A 17,428-nucleotide genomic window follows, 5' to 3' on the forward strand; every position below is an offset into this window, starting at 1 on the left:
CCCCCTACCTGTCTATCTGACCTCCAGAGAGAGTCTGACGGACGCCTTTGGGGAAAGCTGCCCTCTGGAATACTCACAGAGGCCGCTGTGAAGGGTGGGCCAGGGTCCGGGAAGCGTGGGGGTGATAAGGGAGCGGCTTCTGTGCTGGTGGCGGCCTCGTGACCTTTGACACCAGCTCGCGGTGAGACTCTCCCAAGAGGGGTCGCGATGTTCGGCATTTGGTCGTGTGATTTGGCCACAGCCCCTGTCCGTGGAGGAGCCCGCTGGGGCCAGGGATCAAGGCCCCGTTGGGATGGGTCGCGTGGGGCCGTGGAGGCCTGGCCGGCGCCCTAGGGTCAGCACTCTGGCCCAAGCCCCGCTCCTCTCTCCCTGCCCCTGCAGAGCTACTCCACTTCCCACCCCTGAGCTCAGAAGGGCAGAGAGATGCCCGGGTACCCCCCCCCCAAGCCCCACAGGCAGTTATCCCCATGCGTCGGTGCTGGGGGTCACCAGGGACGCCACCGAAAACAGATGTGGTTGCAGAACGGGGGAGCATGGGTCCAGAAGCTTGCTCTTGTGAGGTTTGGCTCCTGGTTCCGAGGCCCTGAAGCACAGACGCAAGGAAACTATGCTGGGAATTTACGGGGCTTTTCCAAGCTGCCTGTGGTGGTTGCTGTATTCGGAGGCCACCTTGGTGGGGGCAGGCCCTGAGGACAACGATGTCAACTTTTACAAAAGGCAACAGCTTGGGCAAGGGCCAAGTAGGACCGGCAAGCACGTTCACGCATGTTGTGGGAGAGATATTCCCTGTGCCCCTCCCGGGTGTTGGGGGCACAGAGGCAAGCGGAGGACATGGGATCTAGAGGAAAAGGCCAAGTCCGTCCCTGGGAAGCGTCCGAGATGGCCCTGCACACAAGTGAACCCCACATGGCTGCAGTTCTATGAGCACGTCCTGGCAGGAGGCCTGGACCATTCACGGCTCGGCTCACGGGCTCCCCACGCCCTCCCTGGGGGCGACTGAGGACCCACATCCCCGCACGGGAGAGGAACCCGGGAATTATGCACGTCCATCCCCCCCCACATATCTCCTGAGAGAGATGTCTTTATTCTGGAACCTTCCCCAGGAAAGGAAGAAGAAATTTTTTCCCAGTGACAGTGACCTTCCCCGTGCCCTGGTGGTTTGCAACTCTTCCTTGATGGCCGATCCTGGCAATCCGGCTGGCTCGCTGACCCTTCCAGACCAAGTTATGGGGTCATTCTTGCCATCCTGTCACTGTGTCCCTCCCTCCCTCCCTCCCTCCCTCGCTCCATCCACCCAGCCCTCCCTCCATCCAAATGGCATTAGTTGAGCACCTCCCCTGTCCCCACGTGTCAGGTGCTCTTGGAGCCCTGGGGACAGAGCCACAGAAGCCCAGATCCCTGCCCTCGTGGGACTTGCCTTCCAAGGGTGGGGACAGGGAGCAAGTCTGTAAGTGAAGCAGATGGGGCGGATGGCGGTGCGTGCTCAGGGACAAACCAGATGTGCAGGGGAAGGGGGGGGCGGTTGACGGCAGAGGTAGGGAGGGCTCAGGGACAGCCTGGAGGGGCGGAGGTGGGCTGGGCCTCACAGATGCCCGGGACAAAGGACTGAGGCCTGAGCAGGGGGCAGAGTGGGGGGGAAGAGACAAGGGGATGGTGAACAGGTGGTGGGGGCGAAAGGGTGGTGTCCCCGGGGCCTCAAAGCCACCCCCATGGAGCACGGTCCGTCTTGCCACGTGACTGAAGGCACCAGCCACGTTGAAAATGTCATCCCTGAGAGTCCCAGTTGGAAATTATGGAGGGGAGGGACACAGGCAGGGGTTCCGTGGTGCCTGCTCCCGCCGGTCCTGGGCCATCTGCGGACCGGGAGGGCGGCTCTGCGGGGCTGGTGGCTGAGGGGCCCGGGAGGCCGGAGTCCAGAGATGCACCTGTGCTTGGCTTCTCGGCCGGAGCAGGGCCGTTTCTGGGACTGTCTGTGCGTCCCCCGTGAGGACATGAGGAGAGGCGCTCACAGGCGAGTCACCAAGCAGACCGTGGACGGGGCGGTTCCTGTTGAGCAGCGTCCGTCCCTCTCTGGTTCAGTTTACAGGGAAACCCTTGGGCAGCAGGCTCACCCGGGAGGCCGGGGCTGAGCCTCGGTCCTGCCCTCTGTTCCCCGGGCTCACGGGTGTGGGACTTGGTGGAGAAGACGCGTGGCTGGATGCACCACGGACGCCGACAAGTGGCCGGGGCTGGCCCGGCGTCCACGCTGGTAAAAGCCAACAGCGCGAAGAAAGCAGATGTTGCATGAATGTTCGTATGCAAATATTTATTTGGAGCCAAAGGTTATCGCCAGGTAATTAAAGCAGGGAAACCAGAGTGCATTGTTGGAAGGAAACATAATCACCTCATCACCGTAAACCGTTGAATTAAATTCACTCCAAGACGGCAGACGGCACAGAGCAGTTTTGATTCCAGCAGCGAACAAGTCAAAGCTGGGGAGAGACGGTGCGGCAGGGGGCCTTCGCGGCTCAGCTCTGTCTTGGGCTTCGTCGCTCGAAATCGGAATAAAGTTCTGGAAGATGAATCGAGAGGTGGTGGGGACACCGGGGTGGCGGTCCGCCCGTTGCTTCCGCGCGCTGTGGGTGAACCGCGGTTACCCGTCATCCAAGCTCTGCGTCCGAGAAAAACAAATGTGGCGCATCTGTTTTCCGTGGTTTGGAAAATGCAAAACAACACCGCCGAGCAAAAGGAGTCTAAGTTCTACGAGAAGAGAAGCCGATGACTTTGGGTGTATGATTTATATGTGGAGCCACCAGTTTGCTTGTCTGTGGAGCCTGTTGAAAATTTAATGGCTAATATTCGGAACTGTAGCAAAAGTAAATTATGTATGAAAGGGGTTGCGGTAATGATCCCCCTCGCCCCCGCCGCCGAGAGAGATGGAGAAAGGGAGGGAGAGGGCGGGCGGGAGGGGAAGGGGGGAGGTGTTGATGCTTGCGGAAAGGAAACCAGATAGGGCGGTAAACATCCATCAGACTGCAGGGAGAAAATTGGATTTCTACAGGCCTGTGCGGAAACACAAAGCTCTGTGTATCGAATGTGCAGTGAAGTCCCCTCGGCCTGAAAAATCTCCTGGAGAAGCACAGATAAGGAGAGCAGACCTTCCCAGCTTCTGTTTCCGAGCTCTCTCCCCGTAACCCAGGAGAGGGCCACCACCCAGGCCGTGGCAGGGGTCTCTGGCAAGTGACTGACCAGCCGCTTCTCTCTCTGGTTCTAGGGCACACCTGGGAAGCCAGGACCACGGGGGCAGCGAGGCCCGACGGTAACCACCCTCTGGGCTTCCAGAAGCGGGAGCCTAACCCATGCAGGGGGCATGCTCGGTGGGAGGGGGAGGGAGGTGTCCAGGGCTGGGAGGATTCGAGCTCACCTTTCCTCTCTCCCGCCCGTGCAGGGTCCGAGGGGCGAACGGGGCCCCCGGGGCATCACTGGGAAGCCCGGCCCCAAGGTAGGTTTTCAGTGACTTCTGGGGCGTCAGCCACGCCACCCACACGTGGAACACCTGTGGGTGATCCGTGGCCTTTTTGTTGGGAGAAAAAAAAGGAAGTTTGCTTGAGGGTATTTACGAAGGAGCCGGGCCAGCAGCCCTCGGACAGGTCAGGTTGAGTTGCATCACATGCCTCGGCCCCAGTGGAGCCGTGGCGGGAAGGGCCACCCCACACTGGGACCTCCGTGGCCTTAGGGGACCGGGCCCCCGGGCTTTGCACAAGTGCTGAGCCATCCGGGTACCCCACCATCCGGTTCTGGTGCGGAGGGCCCGTTTCTTCCTCCTGCCTCAGAGGGAGAGCCCGAGCCTGTCCCTCACGTCCCCTCCTCCCGTTTTCTCAGCGTGGAAACGTGTGACAGCCAAGCAGGCCCTCCCCGTTCGGCCGGGACGCCATTCCAAAGTGCGTTCCCACCAAGGGACGTGGGCCTTCTGCTGGCTGGGGTGCAGAGCTGGCCCCCCGGCTAGTGGGATGTGCCCACCGGGGGGTACAGAACATTCTCCCGCGCTGAGTGCCGGTGCGTCCCACGTTCCCGTACAGGGATTAATGCTCCCCTGCACGAGTGAGTGACACCAGGGCACAGCCGTTGTCACCGCTTGTGGGGGCCCCGGGGCAGATGCCTGGGTCCTATCGCCATGTGACTTTTCGACACACTTCCTGGTGGGAGCGTGGCCTTTGTCCCCCCTGCAGGGGGCTCTTCTCAGGGAAATGTCACAGCCCCGTGGATAGCAGCTCAGGGTCTGATGACAAGACAGGTGGCCTTTGGGAGCGTGGATCGGCGGCTGGCACCCTCTGCCTGTTCCTGGAAGTCCTGGTGACCCGCGCCTGTGCCCGTGTGCCGTGTGTGACTGACGTCCCGTGACGTCACGGGCCGGTGTTCTGTCACAGGCAGTGATAATAAAGATGATCGTAGTGAAGCTGTTTTTTCTGTGTCCCTCCCTTCCTAGGGCAACTCTGGAGGCGATGGCCCCGCTGGCCCTCCGGGTGAACGGGTGAGCACCGTGGACACGCGGGCCTCTGCCAACATCTCTGGGGAGGCAGCCTGCCTTAAATGTCCCTCCCCGTTTCTTCCCGGGGTGGGCTGGGGAGAGGGAGGCGTGTCTCCAGTCCTACTGAAAGAGAGGGTTTTCCTAGGATCCCAAAGCGGATCAGTGGTAGCCTTCGCTGGGAGTGAGGTCTCTTGCCTGTCGAAGCGGGCGGCTCCCCCCCTCGGCCCTCGGCCCCAAGCTGCCCCCCTCAGCTCCCCGGACTGACCTCCTTTGTTGCGTTGGTGGGGGGCGGGGGGCTGGGATAAATGGAGAAAGGGTCCGGGGGAGCACAAAGAGACTTTGCTCAGAGAACCAAGGACTCAGGAGGACCATGGTGGGGTCTCCTGGGCCCCCACGCACTGGGGAAAGGACATCTGTGCTCAGCTGGCCGTTCTCTATCCACAGGGACCCAACGGACCCCAAGGACCCACCGGTTTCCCTGGACCCAAGGGCCCTCCTGTAAGTAACATGTTTTTCTTGCTGGGCCGGTGGGAGAGGCGTCGGCGGGGAAACTGGAGAGAGCCGCTTTTTGGAAGCGCGGACCTCTCTCTCCTTTAGGCGGACACGATCTTGTAGTTGGGTCCAGTATGAGTGTCCCGGGCCACCGTTGCAAATTACCACTAACTCGGCCACTTGAGACAGCAGAAATGTGCTGTCTCGCAGTCTGGAGGCCAAGAGGCCAAGATCGGGGGGTTGGCGGGGCTGGTTCCTCCCGGGGGGCTCTGGGAGAGACCCCTCCCTTGCCCCGCTCCCGGCTTCCCGTGGTTGCTGGCCGTCCGCGGCTTGTACGCCCTTCACTCGGTCTCTGCCTGCATCCTAACGTGGCGCCTCCTCTGGGGTGTCCCTGGGTCGTCATGCCCCCGTCTTGCTGTGAGGACACCAGCCACTGACTTTGGGAACACCCCAGTGCAGTGTGACCTTGCGTCGGTGACGTCTGCAAAGCCCCCGTTTCCAAACGAGGTCACCTTCGCAGGTGCGGGGCGGCTAGCACTTCCCCCCGTATTTTGGGGGCACAGTCCAAGTCGGCACAGGCAGAGCGCACTCTGTTACACCCCAGAAGGAAAGATGCCTGACCGTGGGCACTGTCGCCAGATGCGGGGGGTCAGCGGCCAGGACAAGGTGGACCTGGGTGCCCGTGCTGCTGCCTGTGCGTCCCACGGCTGCACCTCTCCCTGCCTCAGTTTCTCCCCTGGGAGGGGAAGTGTGGCGCTCGGGAAGGCTGCGCGGGTTCGGGAGGTGACGCACAGGTGCTGGGTCCCCGCGTGGCACTTGGTCACTGTGACCCCTGCAGGAGCTTTCTCTGAAGCGAGGTGGCTGTGTTCGTCCCCTGGTTTGGTCTGAAGTCCCAAAGGTGCGTGCCTCTCAGAACTGAATGGAACTTCTTCCCTTTGCCTCTTCCTTCAGGGCCCTCCGGGCAAGGACGGGCTCCCGGGACACCCTGGACAGAGAGGCGAGACCGTGAGTATTGGCAGCGTGGGGGACACGGGGACACGGGGACGCAGGCTGGCCGGGCCTCTCCCGCAGCCCCGCCCGTGGGCACGCCTCCTCGGCCCCGTGGGCTCGGGAGAAAGTGGCCAGCCTCGGGAAGGCCCCTGAGGTGTCGGCCGTCTTCCGCTGACTCGGGGTGAGCCCGCCTGCCTGCGGACGGCCCCGTGCAGGCCAGCGGCGCCTGGGGCGGCTCTGTGTGCGCAGAAGGCCGGTGCCGGTGCCCGAGGTGTGCCGGCAACTTCGGTCCAGGGTCACGTTTAGGACCATCATGGCAGACAAAATGCCATCCGCACGCTGAACCGTGTGCGGCCAGCCTCCTGTTCCTCAGTGAGGAATCGTGAGTGCGGCCACGCTCGAAGTGTGCGCATTCGGGCCAGAAAGCGAGCCGGAAAGACCCCGTGCCGTTCTGCTGTTTCGCGCTGGGATGTAGTAAGAGAAGGGACACGGCCTCGCGCCTTGTCTGTGCGGGCCCTCCCGGCCCCGGGGCTGATGGCAGGGGCTACGCGGGGCCCCTTCGGCGAGGCAGGTGGCCCCGCCCGGTTGTAACTTGGGCTTTCAGCCAGGCTCCTGATCGGTGAGCGATTCTGCCGTCCCGGGTGCACCGCCCACCTCGCCCCCCACTTTGGAGAAGCCCGGTGCAGGCGGCCTCGCTGTTGGCCGGAGGTTAAAGCACCCGGCGTTTCCAGTGGGAAGAAAAAGCATCTTTCAGAATTCAGAAATAAGGTCCCTTCCTGGCCCTGCAGGCCAGCCCACCGCGCCCACGGCGGGCGTGTCCGCGGGAGGCCGTGGGCGCACCTGTGACCTTGAGGCTCCAGGCTCGGACGGGTGGGGACCTCCTGGTCACCAGAGAGACGGCACAGGCTGCTGAGAGGGCCCCTCTGTCTCTGCGGCCAGTTTTCTTTGTAGTCACAGGCCTCTGAAAGGGTCTCACAGCAAACCCCGCGTCCCACGAAGCTTTGAATGCCGCCGTTAACATCTTCTCCGTGCCTGCGCTGAAAGCATCCCTTTGTCTCCCTGGTTCATTGTGACAGAGCTTCTATTAATTGTACCTTCCCGGCGTTCTGCTGCGGGGCGCATGCTGGCTGATGAATGCACGTCACCTCGTTCTTTTGTTTATAGAGAAAAATTAAAACATTTCGTTTGAGCTTTGCCTGTTTTTCTCTAATGCCGTTCTGAGGAGACAAGATAGAAGGTTTTGCCAAGCGTGTGCCTTTCTGCCTCTGCCTCACCCCAGACAGAGGCTGGTGGAGTAATTAAGCTGCTCGTCTTTGCTGGGAAAGTAACGTAGGGGCTTTCCAGCTACCCGTGCCGTGCCTGGCTGCCCTCGTGGACGCAGGGGCACCCGGTCTCCAGACCCAGGCAGGACAGATGTCTCCGACACGGGGCGTCCAGACAAACCTTCCAGAAAGGTCTTCCCTCGGGTGTTGACTTTGTTCTTTAGAAAACGGATGCAGCAAAGGGCGTCACTTCTAAACGTGAGCCCAAAGCTCATGTCCCAGCCAGGGGCTCGAGACCAGCCAGGGATGGTCCTGACCCCGGGGCAAACAGAGAGGCCTTTCTTGCCTTATACTCAGGTTCCTGCCTGCGCTTGGCACTTGTGCCACGACCCCCCAAGTGAGGGTGCCCTTGACCTGTCCACCACCCCTTGTTTCTGACCCCTGTAAACGCTGCCTACAAAGGTTCTGCTTGAAAAATGGCCATTTCCGGGACGCCTGGGGGCTTCAGTCGGTTACACCTCTGATTCTTTTTTTTTTTTTTTTTTTTTTTTTTTTAAATTTTTTTTTCAATGTTTATTTATTTTTGGGACAGAGAGAGACAGAGCATGAACGGGGGAAGGGCAGAGAGAGAGGGAGACACAGAATCGGAAACAGGCTCCAGGCACTGAGCCATCAGCCCAGAGCCCGACGCGGGGCTCGAACTCACGGACCGCGAGATCGTGACCTGGCTGAAGTCGGACGCTTAACCGACTGCGCCACCCAGGCGCCCCGACACCTCTGATTCTTGATCTCGACTCAGGTCACAATCTCACTGTTCCCGAGTCCGAGCCCCATGTGGGGCTCTGCTGACATCGCGGAGTCTGCTTGGGATTCTCTCTGTCTCTCCGTTTCTTTCTGCCCTTCTCTCCGCTCGCACGCACGCACGTGCACACGCACGCGCTGTCTCTCTCGCAAGATAAATACACTTAAATACGGCCATTCCCGTGCGCTGCATGCGGCTTCCCTTGGGCCTCAAGAGAAGAGCCCCCTGAGAATTTGCAGAGACGCTGAATCCGCCGTGGGCCCTGCACGGTCCAGCGGCTAAGCGTGAAGTCTCCGGTGCTGGCCCGGCGGCCGTCCGGCAGCGAGGCAGGGAACCGCCCTTGCCCATCAGCCACGCGGGCCAGCCCGCTCGCCCCCCAGGTCTCCCTGTGGCTTAAGACGCCCCCCGCCAGATTCTAGAGCTCCCACTAACAGCTTCACGGACGTCACATCTGCACGTTCCTGCCAGCGTCCCAGGGCACCTGCAGAGGGCATCTTGTTGGCATGTGCAGGGCTCTGTAGATGCGCCTGGGAACGAAGCGTCCCTGCTTCGCAGCCGCAGCCGCCTCCTCGAAGGGAGGACGCGTAGCAGAGCCACCATCCAAACTGAAGGCGGGGCTGTGGCACACGAGCCGTGTGCGGGCAGAGGCGAGGAAGCCCCTGAACCCGGCTAACCGCGCGTTCGAGTTGCCGGGTTACGAGAGCGGTGAAGACCCCCGCCCTGTCCCGGTTCCCACAAATGCCGAGGAGCGGGTGAGGTCACCTGTCACTCGGCAGAGGCGTTAGCGACACACGTGGGACCATCTCCCAAAGTCGCTGATGAGAAACAGCCCAGAGGTAGCTCCCGAGTCGAGCTTCCGGAGGCTGAACAATGGCGCCGAGTCCGCCGGGAAAGCGAACGCTTAGTGATGCTGTCAGGATCGGCGGCCTTAAAATCTGTTTCCCGGCACAAAAACCCGGTAGCGGAAAAGCAGCGAGCGAAGCTAACCTCTCCGGCCTCACTGTGTTCGCGAAATAATACGCACAGGCGAAAGAGGGGAGACGGGCCCTCGCAAGTGCGGTGGGGAACATTCGCTGTCGGGGAGAGGGGTCGGGGGTCGGGGCGCGAGCCTTCTGATGAGAACTGCTCAGCCATCTCGGCGTGGTGACTCTCTCTCTGCAGGGTTTCCAAGGCAAGACCGGCCCCCCAGGGCCCCCGGGCGTCGTGGGCCCTCAGGTAAGCAGCCGCGTCCCCCCCGCCTTCGTTGGCCATCTGTGCGGTGCCCACACGGGAGGGAGGTGCCCCAGGGTTCGGAAGGCGTAGGTGCTGCTGACGGAGAATCCCGAGTCCCGCGGCTTGTTAGCGTTCAGAGATGAGCTCCGCACAGAGAGCCAGATGGGGAGAACGGGGGACGGTCTGTTGAACAGTCAGCGCGAGGCAAGCTGGCGGAATGGAGCTGGCTCGCGGGCAGCCGGGGCCAGGCCCGGCTCGGGCCCGCTCTTCCCTGCCCCCGAGCCCCCCGCAGCCTGGGCCTCCTGGCTCCGGCCAGCGCCGCGGCCCGTGGGTCGCCGCACGGTGGCCTGCAGCCAGGACCGATGGCTTGGAGCAGCAAAACTGGGCAGCGAGTTCCCACCTGATGCAGCGGGAAATAAGACACTGATCCGCTGCGGCCGCGGACCGCAGGGGATGTGGGCACGCCGCCCACCTCTCGCGTGGCCACCGGGCCACCCTCACGGCACGCAACCACCCCGTCCGTTTCCTCCTGGACTTTTACCAGAGGGAGGACACTCGCAAAGCAGGGCACACAGCGGGCCCTCTGCCTCCGTGCCCAGGGCTGTCCTTAGCTTGGGAAGGCAAGCGTGTCTCGAAAACGCTCGGGGCTGACGTGGACTCTCCCCGCAGGGTCCCACGGGAGAAACGGGTCCAATGGGCGAGCGTGGCCACCCCGGGCCCCCAGGCCCCCCCGGTGAGCAGGGGCTCCCCGGCCTTGCCGGGAAAGAAGGGACGAAGGTGAGTTCGTCGGGCCTCCCTTGCCGGCCTGGACTTCGCGGAGGGATCTCTGTTCTTTCCGGCTGGTTTCTGATGAATGAGTGGGGGGTCTCAGACCAGTGCTGTTCGTGCCAGCTGGCTCCCCAGACGACCACTTTTGCCTGGTCTGAAGGAGGATCTGGGCTGTGTTGCCGCAGAGGGGGATGGCAGCAGGGGCCGGGGGTCAAACCGTCCTTGGCCTTCGGCCCCGGGGCCGTGCCCGGCTGACCTCCCCTCCTCCGGCTGCCACTCCGGCTCCCAGACGCACATAACCCACCCTGACGTTTCGTGTCTGAAACTGATTCAGCAGAAAGTGACCCGTTAAAAAGTTTCCCACCACAAGAGGCTAAAGGATAAATAACGAAAACAGAAACTGGACGTGTTTCTAGCCTGCCTCTTAGCGTGGGTCCTGCGTCCCGTCTTTGTTCCCCAGGAAGCCTCCCCGCGCAGCCGGGGCGCGCCCCTGGTTGGTGGTCGTAATTCCTGGGTATCGGCTTGAAAATGGCAAGCTTCTCCCCTCGCAGCTTTTCAGGGAGGGACGCAGCAAACCCAGCCGTGCACGCGAGCACAGGCGCAAGCGTAAACCCGCGAATAAGGAAGGGGAGCCAGTAAAGCGTTGTTGGAAGAATTACACGTGTCTGTGCTGGGATCCACGTGTGTGCGCTTAAGGACGCGTACACGTGTGTGTGACGTATGTAGAGACGCGTAGATGTGGGTGGTCACATATCCCCTCACCGAGAGAGCTGTCCGAGTTTGGAAAGGTCAAGGGCGTGCTGGTCGGAGATGCACTCTGCTCCCGTGCCGGGCCCTGGAGAAAGTTCTGGAAGATTTATCAAAGCTTTCATGTGCTTCAGGGAAAACGCTCAGCTGGTTTATCTTTTCAGGAAATGTGGTTTCAGGCTGGGAACAAGTCTCTCGGGTGATGGGTCTGTTTTGGGTGATGTGGCCAGTGGTCTGGCCACAGCCTCCTTTACCTGAGCAGTCTCATGAGGAGCCCCAAGTGTACGGAAAGGGTAGACGTGGGGGCCCTCGGCTCCCACTCAACCCACCCTGAGCCCAGAGGGGTGGAGTCTGTCCCCACACCACACGCAGAGCCAGCCCGCAGAAAGTGCCTACCAGGCGCGAGCACCGGTCACGCTCCTGGGCACCGAGCTGCCCGGGAGCACGTCAAGCCGCCACTCAGAGGCTCCTTCCGGAGCCAGTGCCTGGGGCTGCCCCACTCCGGCTTGAGTCTGGTGGATCTGGGAGAGGAAGCCTCGCCCCACCTCCCCAGCCACCCTGGTCCCAGGCATCGCTCAGAAGCTCATCTGTGGCTCTGATTTCAGGGGGACCCAGGTCCCGCCGGCCTCCCTGGGAAAGACGGCCCTCCTGGACTACGTGGTTTCCCTGGGGATCGGGGGCTTCCCGGTCCAGTGGTGAGTGAGGGGCCGGGCGGGGTGATGGAGCTGGACGCCGCCCAGCCCGGGGCCCTCTCCCCGCGGTGTCCTGAACGTGTTCTCGTTGCTTTACAGGGCGCACTCGGACTGAAAGGCAGCGAAGGCCCCCCTGGCCCGCCAGGCCCCGCGGTGAGTGCGGCCGGCCGGCACAGACACTTTGTCCGACCTCTTCCTCCAAGCCTGGGGGGCAGGCAGACAGGGCGGCCCCGAGGGCCAGGAGAGTGTGCCCACCGACCTTGGCCCGCTGTGGGTCCTGGGCAGGCCACGTGGAGGAGGAGGGCAGCAGGCCCCGAGCTGGCAGCCAGGGTGACCACGAGCGGGGGGCACGCTGTGTGAGGACAGGCAGAGAGCTCGGCAGTGTGGAGGGAGGGCCGCGTGTCTCCATCCTGCCTTTGGAGGAGCAAGGCAGGTGCTGACGAGCCGAGTGTAGGTCTGGGCCCGGGGCTGCGGGGAGGGAAGGGAAGGGGCACAGACCTCCCGTCTCTGAGTGTGGATTGGAGAGTCAGGCTGCCCGCCTACCCCAGGGCTGCCCACGCACAGGTCAGCCAGCACAGGTGCCGTCTGTTGCCGGAATGGCGCCTCCGATGTTGGGAGTCCAGCTAGGAGAGGTCTGAGGACGCAGTGTTCCCAGAGCCGCCTCTGTGGTCTGGGGGAATCGGGGGCCGCGCGGGGCCGTGCCCACCCTCGGGAGGCGTGCCACAGACCCCTGTTCTCGGCTGGCACTCGGTGGAGGTGTAACGGGGGCCGCATCTCCCCCTGCCCTTCGGACAGGGCCCCAGCTCTGCTGCACAGACGTGGGTTTGTAGGAGCCCTCCCCCCTTCTGGGTCTGAGCACGGACCACACGGTAACCCCAGCTCTCCCCACCCGAGTTACGGACCATTTCAGGGAAGCCAGGCGGAAATGAAAACGATGCCTTTCTTTCTGATAAAGGCCGGTGCGGAGTGATGCCTGGGCAATGGTGGCCTGCCTGTGCTGACCCTAGGATTAGGCCGGTTCCCACCCATCAGCGGTGCTCTGGGGGGGGGGGGGGGGTGGTCAGCAGGGTGGAACATCCTCCATAGAGCATGGAACATGCGACATGGGGGAGCGGGATGGAAAGGGAGCCCGATGTGGGCAGGCGGACCCCGGGTGGGGGGGAGAGGATGGGGGCCCAGGGCCAGGAGGGCACCCCAGGCAAGCACTTAAGGAGGATGTGTTCTCAGACCCTGGCGAGGAGGCAGGCATCTGCTTGGAATTATGGGAAGGGAGGAGCCAGGAGGGACCCAGAAACCCAGAGCCTCGAACGCTGGTCTAAGTACTGTACACTGTGAAGGGCCCTGGGAACCACTGAGGGCTCTGGACTGATAAGGCTTGGTGGCACTTTGGAAGATTGTGTCTGTGCATTTGGGAGCCTTGGAAATGAACCGTTTTCTTGCCCGCTCCAGGGATCCCCCGGAGAGAGAGGCCCGGCCGGTGCTGCTGGGCCCATCGGAATCCCCGGGAGACCCGGGCCCCAAGGACCTCCAGGGCCGGCTGGGGAGAAAGGGGCTCCTGTAAGTACCGCCTCGGGGGCACAGGGGCCCTGCCCGCCAAGCCCCATCCCTGCCGCGGGCGTGCCCCAGGGGCTGGCGGGAGCCGGGAGGTAGGGAGGTGGGTGGGGGGTGTGCTTGTCCCCCAGGAGAGTGGGTGTGTCCCCAGCGTCCTGACTGAGGTCCAAGGATGGGTTCCCAGTGCTGGCTGGCTTCTTTCAGAGTCACCTGAGCCAGAGGGTGCCGGGGAGCTCACCTGCGTGGCTGTGCCCCAGCCCGTGCACACAGAGGGAGGGGCTGGGGACCGTGTGTGTCCCAGCGTGGCCTCAGCCTTGGTCTCGGCCGGGCTCTGGGCTCCGTGTGTGGCCGGGTCCCAGTCACCCGAGCCAGGCTGGTCTTTGTGGGAGAAGGATGGGCGTTTGGGATGGGAGCCCCCTCCCCTGGCCTGGGGCCGGGAGGCGTGTGCCAAGAAGAGAAACTTCTCCCTGGACCCCCGACAGCCGGCTGTCAGTGACCCCGAGTGTGGCCCAGCCCAGCGTGGAGGCTTCGTGAGGCCTCCTGCCCCAGCCTTGGTTTCCAGGAAGGAGATTAATGGGTCCCTTCATGTGTAGACCTTCCGGGAAGCCAGTGGCCGCCCTCCGCCAAGCACCTTCCCGGGAGTAACCACAAAATGCCCCTTGCTGCCCTGATGGGCCCCCACCCCGACCGTATTTGGTGTCCACCGTGATTTTGCAAACCCCCCACCTGCCCCGCATTCAGTCGGTCCCGGAGACAAATTTCAGCTCAAACTTCCCTTTGGGACTTAGGTGTCACAATGAGCAGGGCTCCGGGAGGGAAGGGCAGACGTGCTCACGGACCATCCCCGACAGAGTTGGGACGCCCGCACTGACGGATGTCTGTTAGAAAGACCTTCCTCGTGCGTTCCGCGCTTGGCGGTTCATGGGTGGAAAGGGCCCGGTTCCCTTCCCGGCCGAGCGCGATACCACGCAGGGAGCACCCGCCCCGGCAAACATCCGTTCAGTGTGGTGTCAGCTCTGACGGCATCTCATCGTTTCCACTGAGGCCATCGGACACTGACCCTGCCGAACTCGGAGCCAGAAACCCGCCTCCTGTGGTGCATTGAATGCGTGTAGAGCACAGTTGTGGTTGGAGACGGTTGAGTTCGTTGCCTGAAGAGAGTAAATACTTAAGCAGAAACCTCCCAGGAGTGCAGAGCTTGTCGTTCTCCCCGAAGAGCCCCAGGGAGAGGAGGAGGCCAGGTGTCCCCCAGCACTGCCCGCCTGACCAGTGATGTCACACGGGAAGGCTCCAGGCAAGCCACAGTCGGCCTGGGCCGCTTCTGGCTCACCTAGGGTTGAAGTCTATATTGGCAGGAACTAAATCGAGGGGCAGGGAGGGAGCTGTGCAAGCCGGAGAGGTCAAGATGGGGCAGCGGGGTCCGAGTAGGTGCTGGCCACACGTGGATCTGGACACTGAGCGCACATTTTTCTCTCCCGTGTCCCCCTCCCCAGCACACACCCCCTCGGCCTGCGCCCACAGAGTAATATGGTGACCCAAGCAAAGCGAGGACTTAGTAAGGACATTTGAGATTTCTAGGGGCAGTTACGAGGGAAGTGAATCAGAATCACGAGAGAAGAGAGATGCCTGTGTGCGTACGCGCCTGTTTGGTGGGGGAGGTGTTGGCCGAGAATTAAAATGGTACGAACATTGGTGGTGGCCGGGGCTCAGGCCCTCCTGGCCCCTAGAATCCGTGATCCCGCACACAGCCTCAGGAATCTGGCTGGTTGGGTTTGAATTTGGGCGGCACCGCTCGCAAACTGTGCCTCGGTTTCCCGATTTGTAAAAGAGGAGCCCTTCTTCGGAAAGGCAGCGGTGTGCCGGATGTGAGTGGCGGGGGGCCGGGCTCAGAGTGATCCTCGGGGCGAAGCTGGCTGAAACCCGTCAGGACTGGCGAGGCCCGGAACTGCCCACTCCCCGCCCGGGGCGTCTCCTCTCTGGGCTGATGAGCTGGTGGCAGGACGGTCCCACAACGGAGCCGTGTTTGACCGGGGGTCTCCTCTCCTCTTCAGGGTGAGAAGGGTCCCCAAGGCCCAGCTGGCCGAGATGGCCTCCAGGGTCCCGTGGGGCTCCCCGGTCCAGCTGGCCCCGTGGGCCCCCCCGGAGAAGACGGAGACAAGGTAAGAAGAGCTGGGGCAAGGGCCCCTGCCCGCGGACGACCCGCAGCCCAGACTGCCGGTGCGGGTGGCACGGCGGCCCCCGCCCCCGCTCGCTCGGCGTCGGTGCAGGATTTCAGAAAAGCTCCCAAATAGCGCGGTGACGAATGAGATCTCTGGAGTGCTCGGGGGGCTTTGAAACTGCTTTCCTCCCGTGCGGTTCTGCCGTTTCGGGGACGTTTGCTGCCAGCCTCCTGAGCGAGGAGAGATCCTCCCCGCTCCCCGGTGCAGCACATTGGTGCTGAATGTGCGGAGCCCGACACGACGAGATTTTACTCGGTGTCTGTTTCTAAGTGTAGTCGCTTGAATCGTCAAGGCCCCCGTTCGTTAAGAGGGTGCTTGATGATTCTACCGCTGTTACTTCCGGAGCTGATATTTCACCCCTCGTTTAACGAAGCCGGTGGAATCTCGCTCTTTGGCCTGACTTTCCATCTATGATAACTCGGGTGACATTTCCGACTTCGTCACCTGTGCGCAGATGACTCCGCCTCTCAGCGCGGGGGACAGCTCTGTACGACAGGGACGCTGGGCACTTTCATAATCCCTCTGGAGCCCGGTAACCGATGTCTCTGTTCCTGCATCGCTATGCCTCCCGATTTGACAAACAAAGTAAATATTTCCACCGTGATTCTCACCACGTTTTAAAATCCGCTAAAGTCCTGTACCATGTGAGATCGAGGCCGCGTCCCGTTCAGTATTGTATTAGAAGGGAAATCAATTAATCTGCGGAAATGTCTCTTCCTTGGAAAGTTATCCGCCCCACCCCCCCCCCAAGAGAGGAGATGATTCTTCATCTCTAGGAAAAAATAATTATGGGGAGCAGATAACATGCAGAGGGTTCGGGGCTAACAGATCTTCCTGGTCTTTCCGCAGGGAGAGATCGGGGAGCCTGGACAGAAGGGGAGCAAGGGGGACAAGGGCGAGCAGGTATGGGGACCCCGCGCTCCCTGCTGGCGTTTACGCCGTCCTCAACGCGGCAGCATCAGCAGCCCAGAGCAGGACACGGCTGCTGGAACCCGCGTGTGGGTGGCGTGCATGCATACGTGTGCACACGGGCGTGTGTGTGTGTCTGTGCGTGCACGTACGTATGTCCCTGAGTGAGTCCCTTGTGAACAGACAAGCGGGAGGCGTTCACGGGTTTTGGGAAGTAAGGCCAGTGGAGCGCTTGGTCCTCGAGGCTTTCGGCTCTGCAGGCCTGGGTCACGGCCGCCCTTCGGTGCTCAGGGCCACGGGCACCCTGACCGCTGCCTCTTTGTTTTGCCCCTTTTTCCTTTGCTCAGTCTGCTCAGGGGCCCTAGTGTCTTCTTGAAAAACAGTGTCACTCGGGGCCAGCTCCTTCCTGGTACAGCTGACACCTGTCCACTCTGCTGGGCGGCTGGGCCTCTTCGGGGGGGTTGGTGTCCCCAGGCGGTCAGTGACCGTGTGCCCGTGGGGGCCGCCGCCCGGTGCTGCTTCCCTTGCCTTCCTCTCTCCCTGGCTCCCTGGGCTGACAGGGGGCTGTGCCTGGGGACGCACCGCCAGCCTCGCGCTTTGGAGCCGGGTCCTGGCCCCGTGTGGGGGGCGGTGTGGCGCCCATCGTACGCTTAACGCAGGGCCTCTGGGGCCCGTGGCTGGACGTGTGGTGGGAGCTCAGATGATGCACGGCGGCCGCCAACACCGCCCGCGACAACACGCCCCTGCCACCGGGCCGGCATCCTTCCACCGACGGCCACGCGTGGGGGCCGAGCTGACGGCCTCGGACCGTGGTCTCTGCCCTGACCGGCCCTCCCCGTCGGCCTCCGCTCTGGCCCCGGGAAAGCAGCCGTGTCTCTGTCCTTTCCCTCCAGGGTCCGCCTGGGCCCACCGGTCCTCAGGGCCCCATCGGACAGCCAGGCCCCTCCGTGAGTATCCGTGCTTGATCCCGAGCCCCTCGAGCCGGCGGGGTACCGGCAGCGGCTCCTCACCCCCGGCTCCATCATCCCCCCCCCGCAGGGAGCCGACGGCGAGCCGGGCCCTCGCGGCCAGCAGGGCCTTTTTGGGCAGAAAGGTGACGAAGGTCCAAGAGGATTTCCTGGGCCCCCTGGGCCAGTGGGGCTGCAGGTAACTAACCACAGGGTTTGTGCAAGGGCGGTGGTCTCTTTCTGAAGGGCCCTCATCTTTGCTGTGCCGGCCCCTCCCGTCCCCCTCCTCTGTCTCCCCTCTCCCCTCCCCTCCCCCTCTCCCCTCCACTC

General features: G+C 62.7%; 1 protein-coding gene across 2 annotated transcripts in view; it reads left to right on the plus strand.

Moving 5' to 3' along the window:
* Window positions 1–17,428, plus strand: part of COL5A1 (collagen type V alpha 1 chain) — a 150,573-nt gene that overhangs the window by 107,554 nt on the left and 25,591 nt on the right. For both annotated transcript variants that reach the window (XM_045468354.1, XM_045468355.1), the window contains exons 33-46: window positions 3,254–3,298; window positions 3,428–3,481; window positions 4,466–4,510; window positions 4,952–5,005; window positions 5,951–6,004; window positions 9,215–9,268; window positions 9,935–10,042; window positions 11,386–11,475; window positions 11,572–11,625; window positions 12,922–13,029; window positions 15,075–15,182; window positions 16,092–16,145; window positions 17,045–17,098; window positions 17,190–17,297. In XM_045468354.1, coding sequence (XP_045324310.1) covers window positions 3,254–3,298; window positions 3,428–3,481; window positions 4,466–4,510; window positions 4,952–5,005; window positions 5,951–6,004; window positions 9,215–9,268; window positions 9,935–10,042; window positions 11,386–11,475; window positions 11,572–11,625; window positions 12,922–13,029; window positions 15,075–15,182; window positions 16,092–16,145; window positions 17,045–17,098; window positions 17,190–17,297 — 990 coding nt within the window. The remainder of the gene's footprint in view (window positions 1–3,253; window positions 3,299–3,427; window positions 3,482–4,465; window positions 4,511–4,951; window positions 5,006–5,950; window positions 6,005–9,214; window positions 9,269–9,934; window positions 10,043–11,385; window positions 11,476–11,571; window positions 11,626–12,921; window positions 13,030–15,074; window positions 15,183–16,091; window positions 16,146–17,044; window positions 17,099–17,189; window positions 17,298–17,428) is intronic.

This window comes from Leopardus geoffroyi, chromosome D4, assembly GCF_018350155.1.
Source record: "Leopardus geoffroyi isolate Oge1 chromosome D4, O.geoffroyi_Oge1_pat1.0, whole genome shotgun sequence".
Lineage (NCBI taxonomy): Eukaryota > Metazoa > Chordata > Mammalia > Carnivora > Felidae > Leopardus > Leopardus geoffroyi.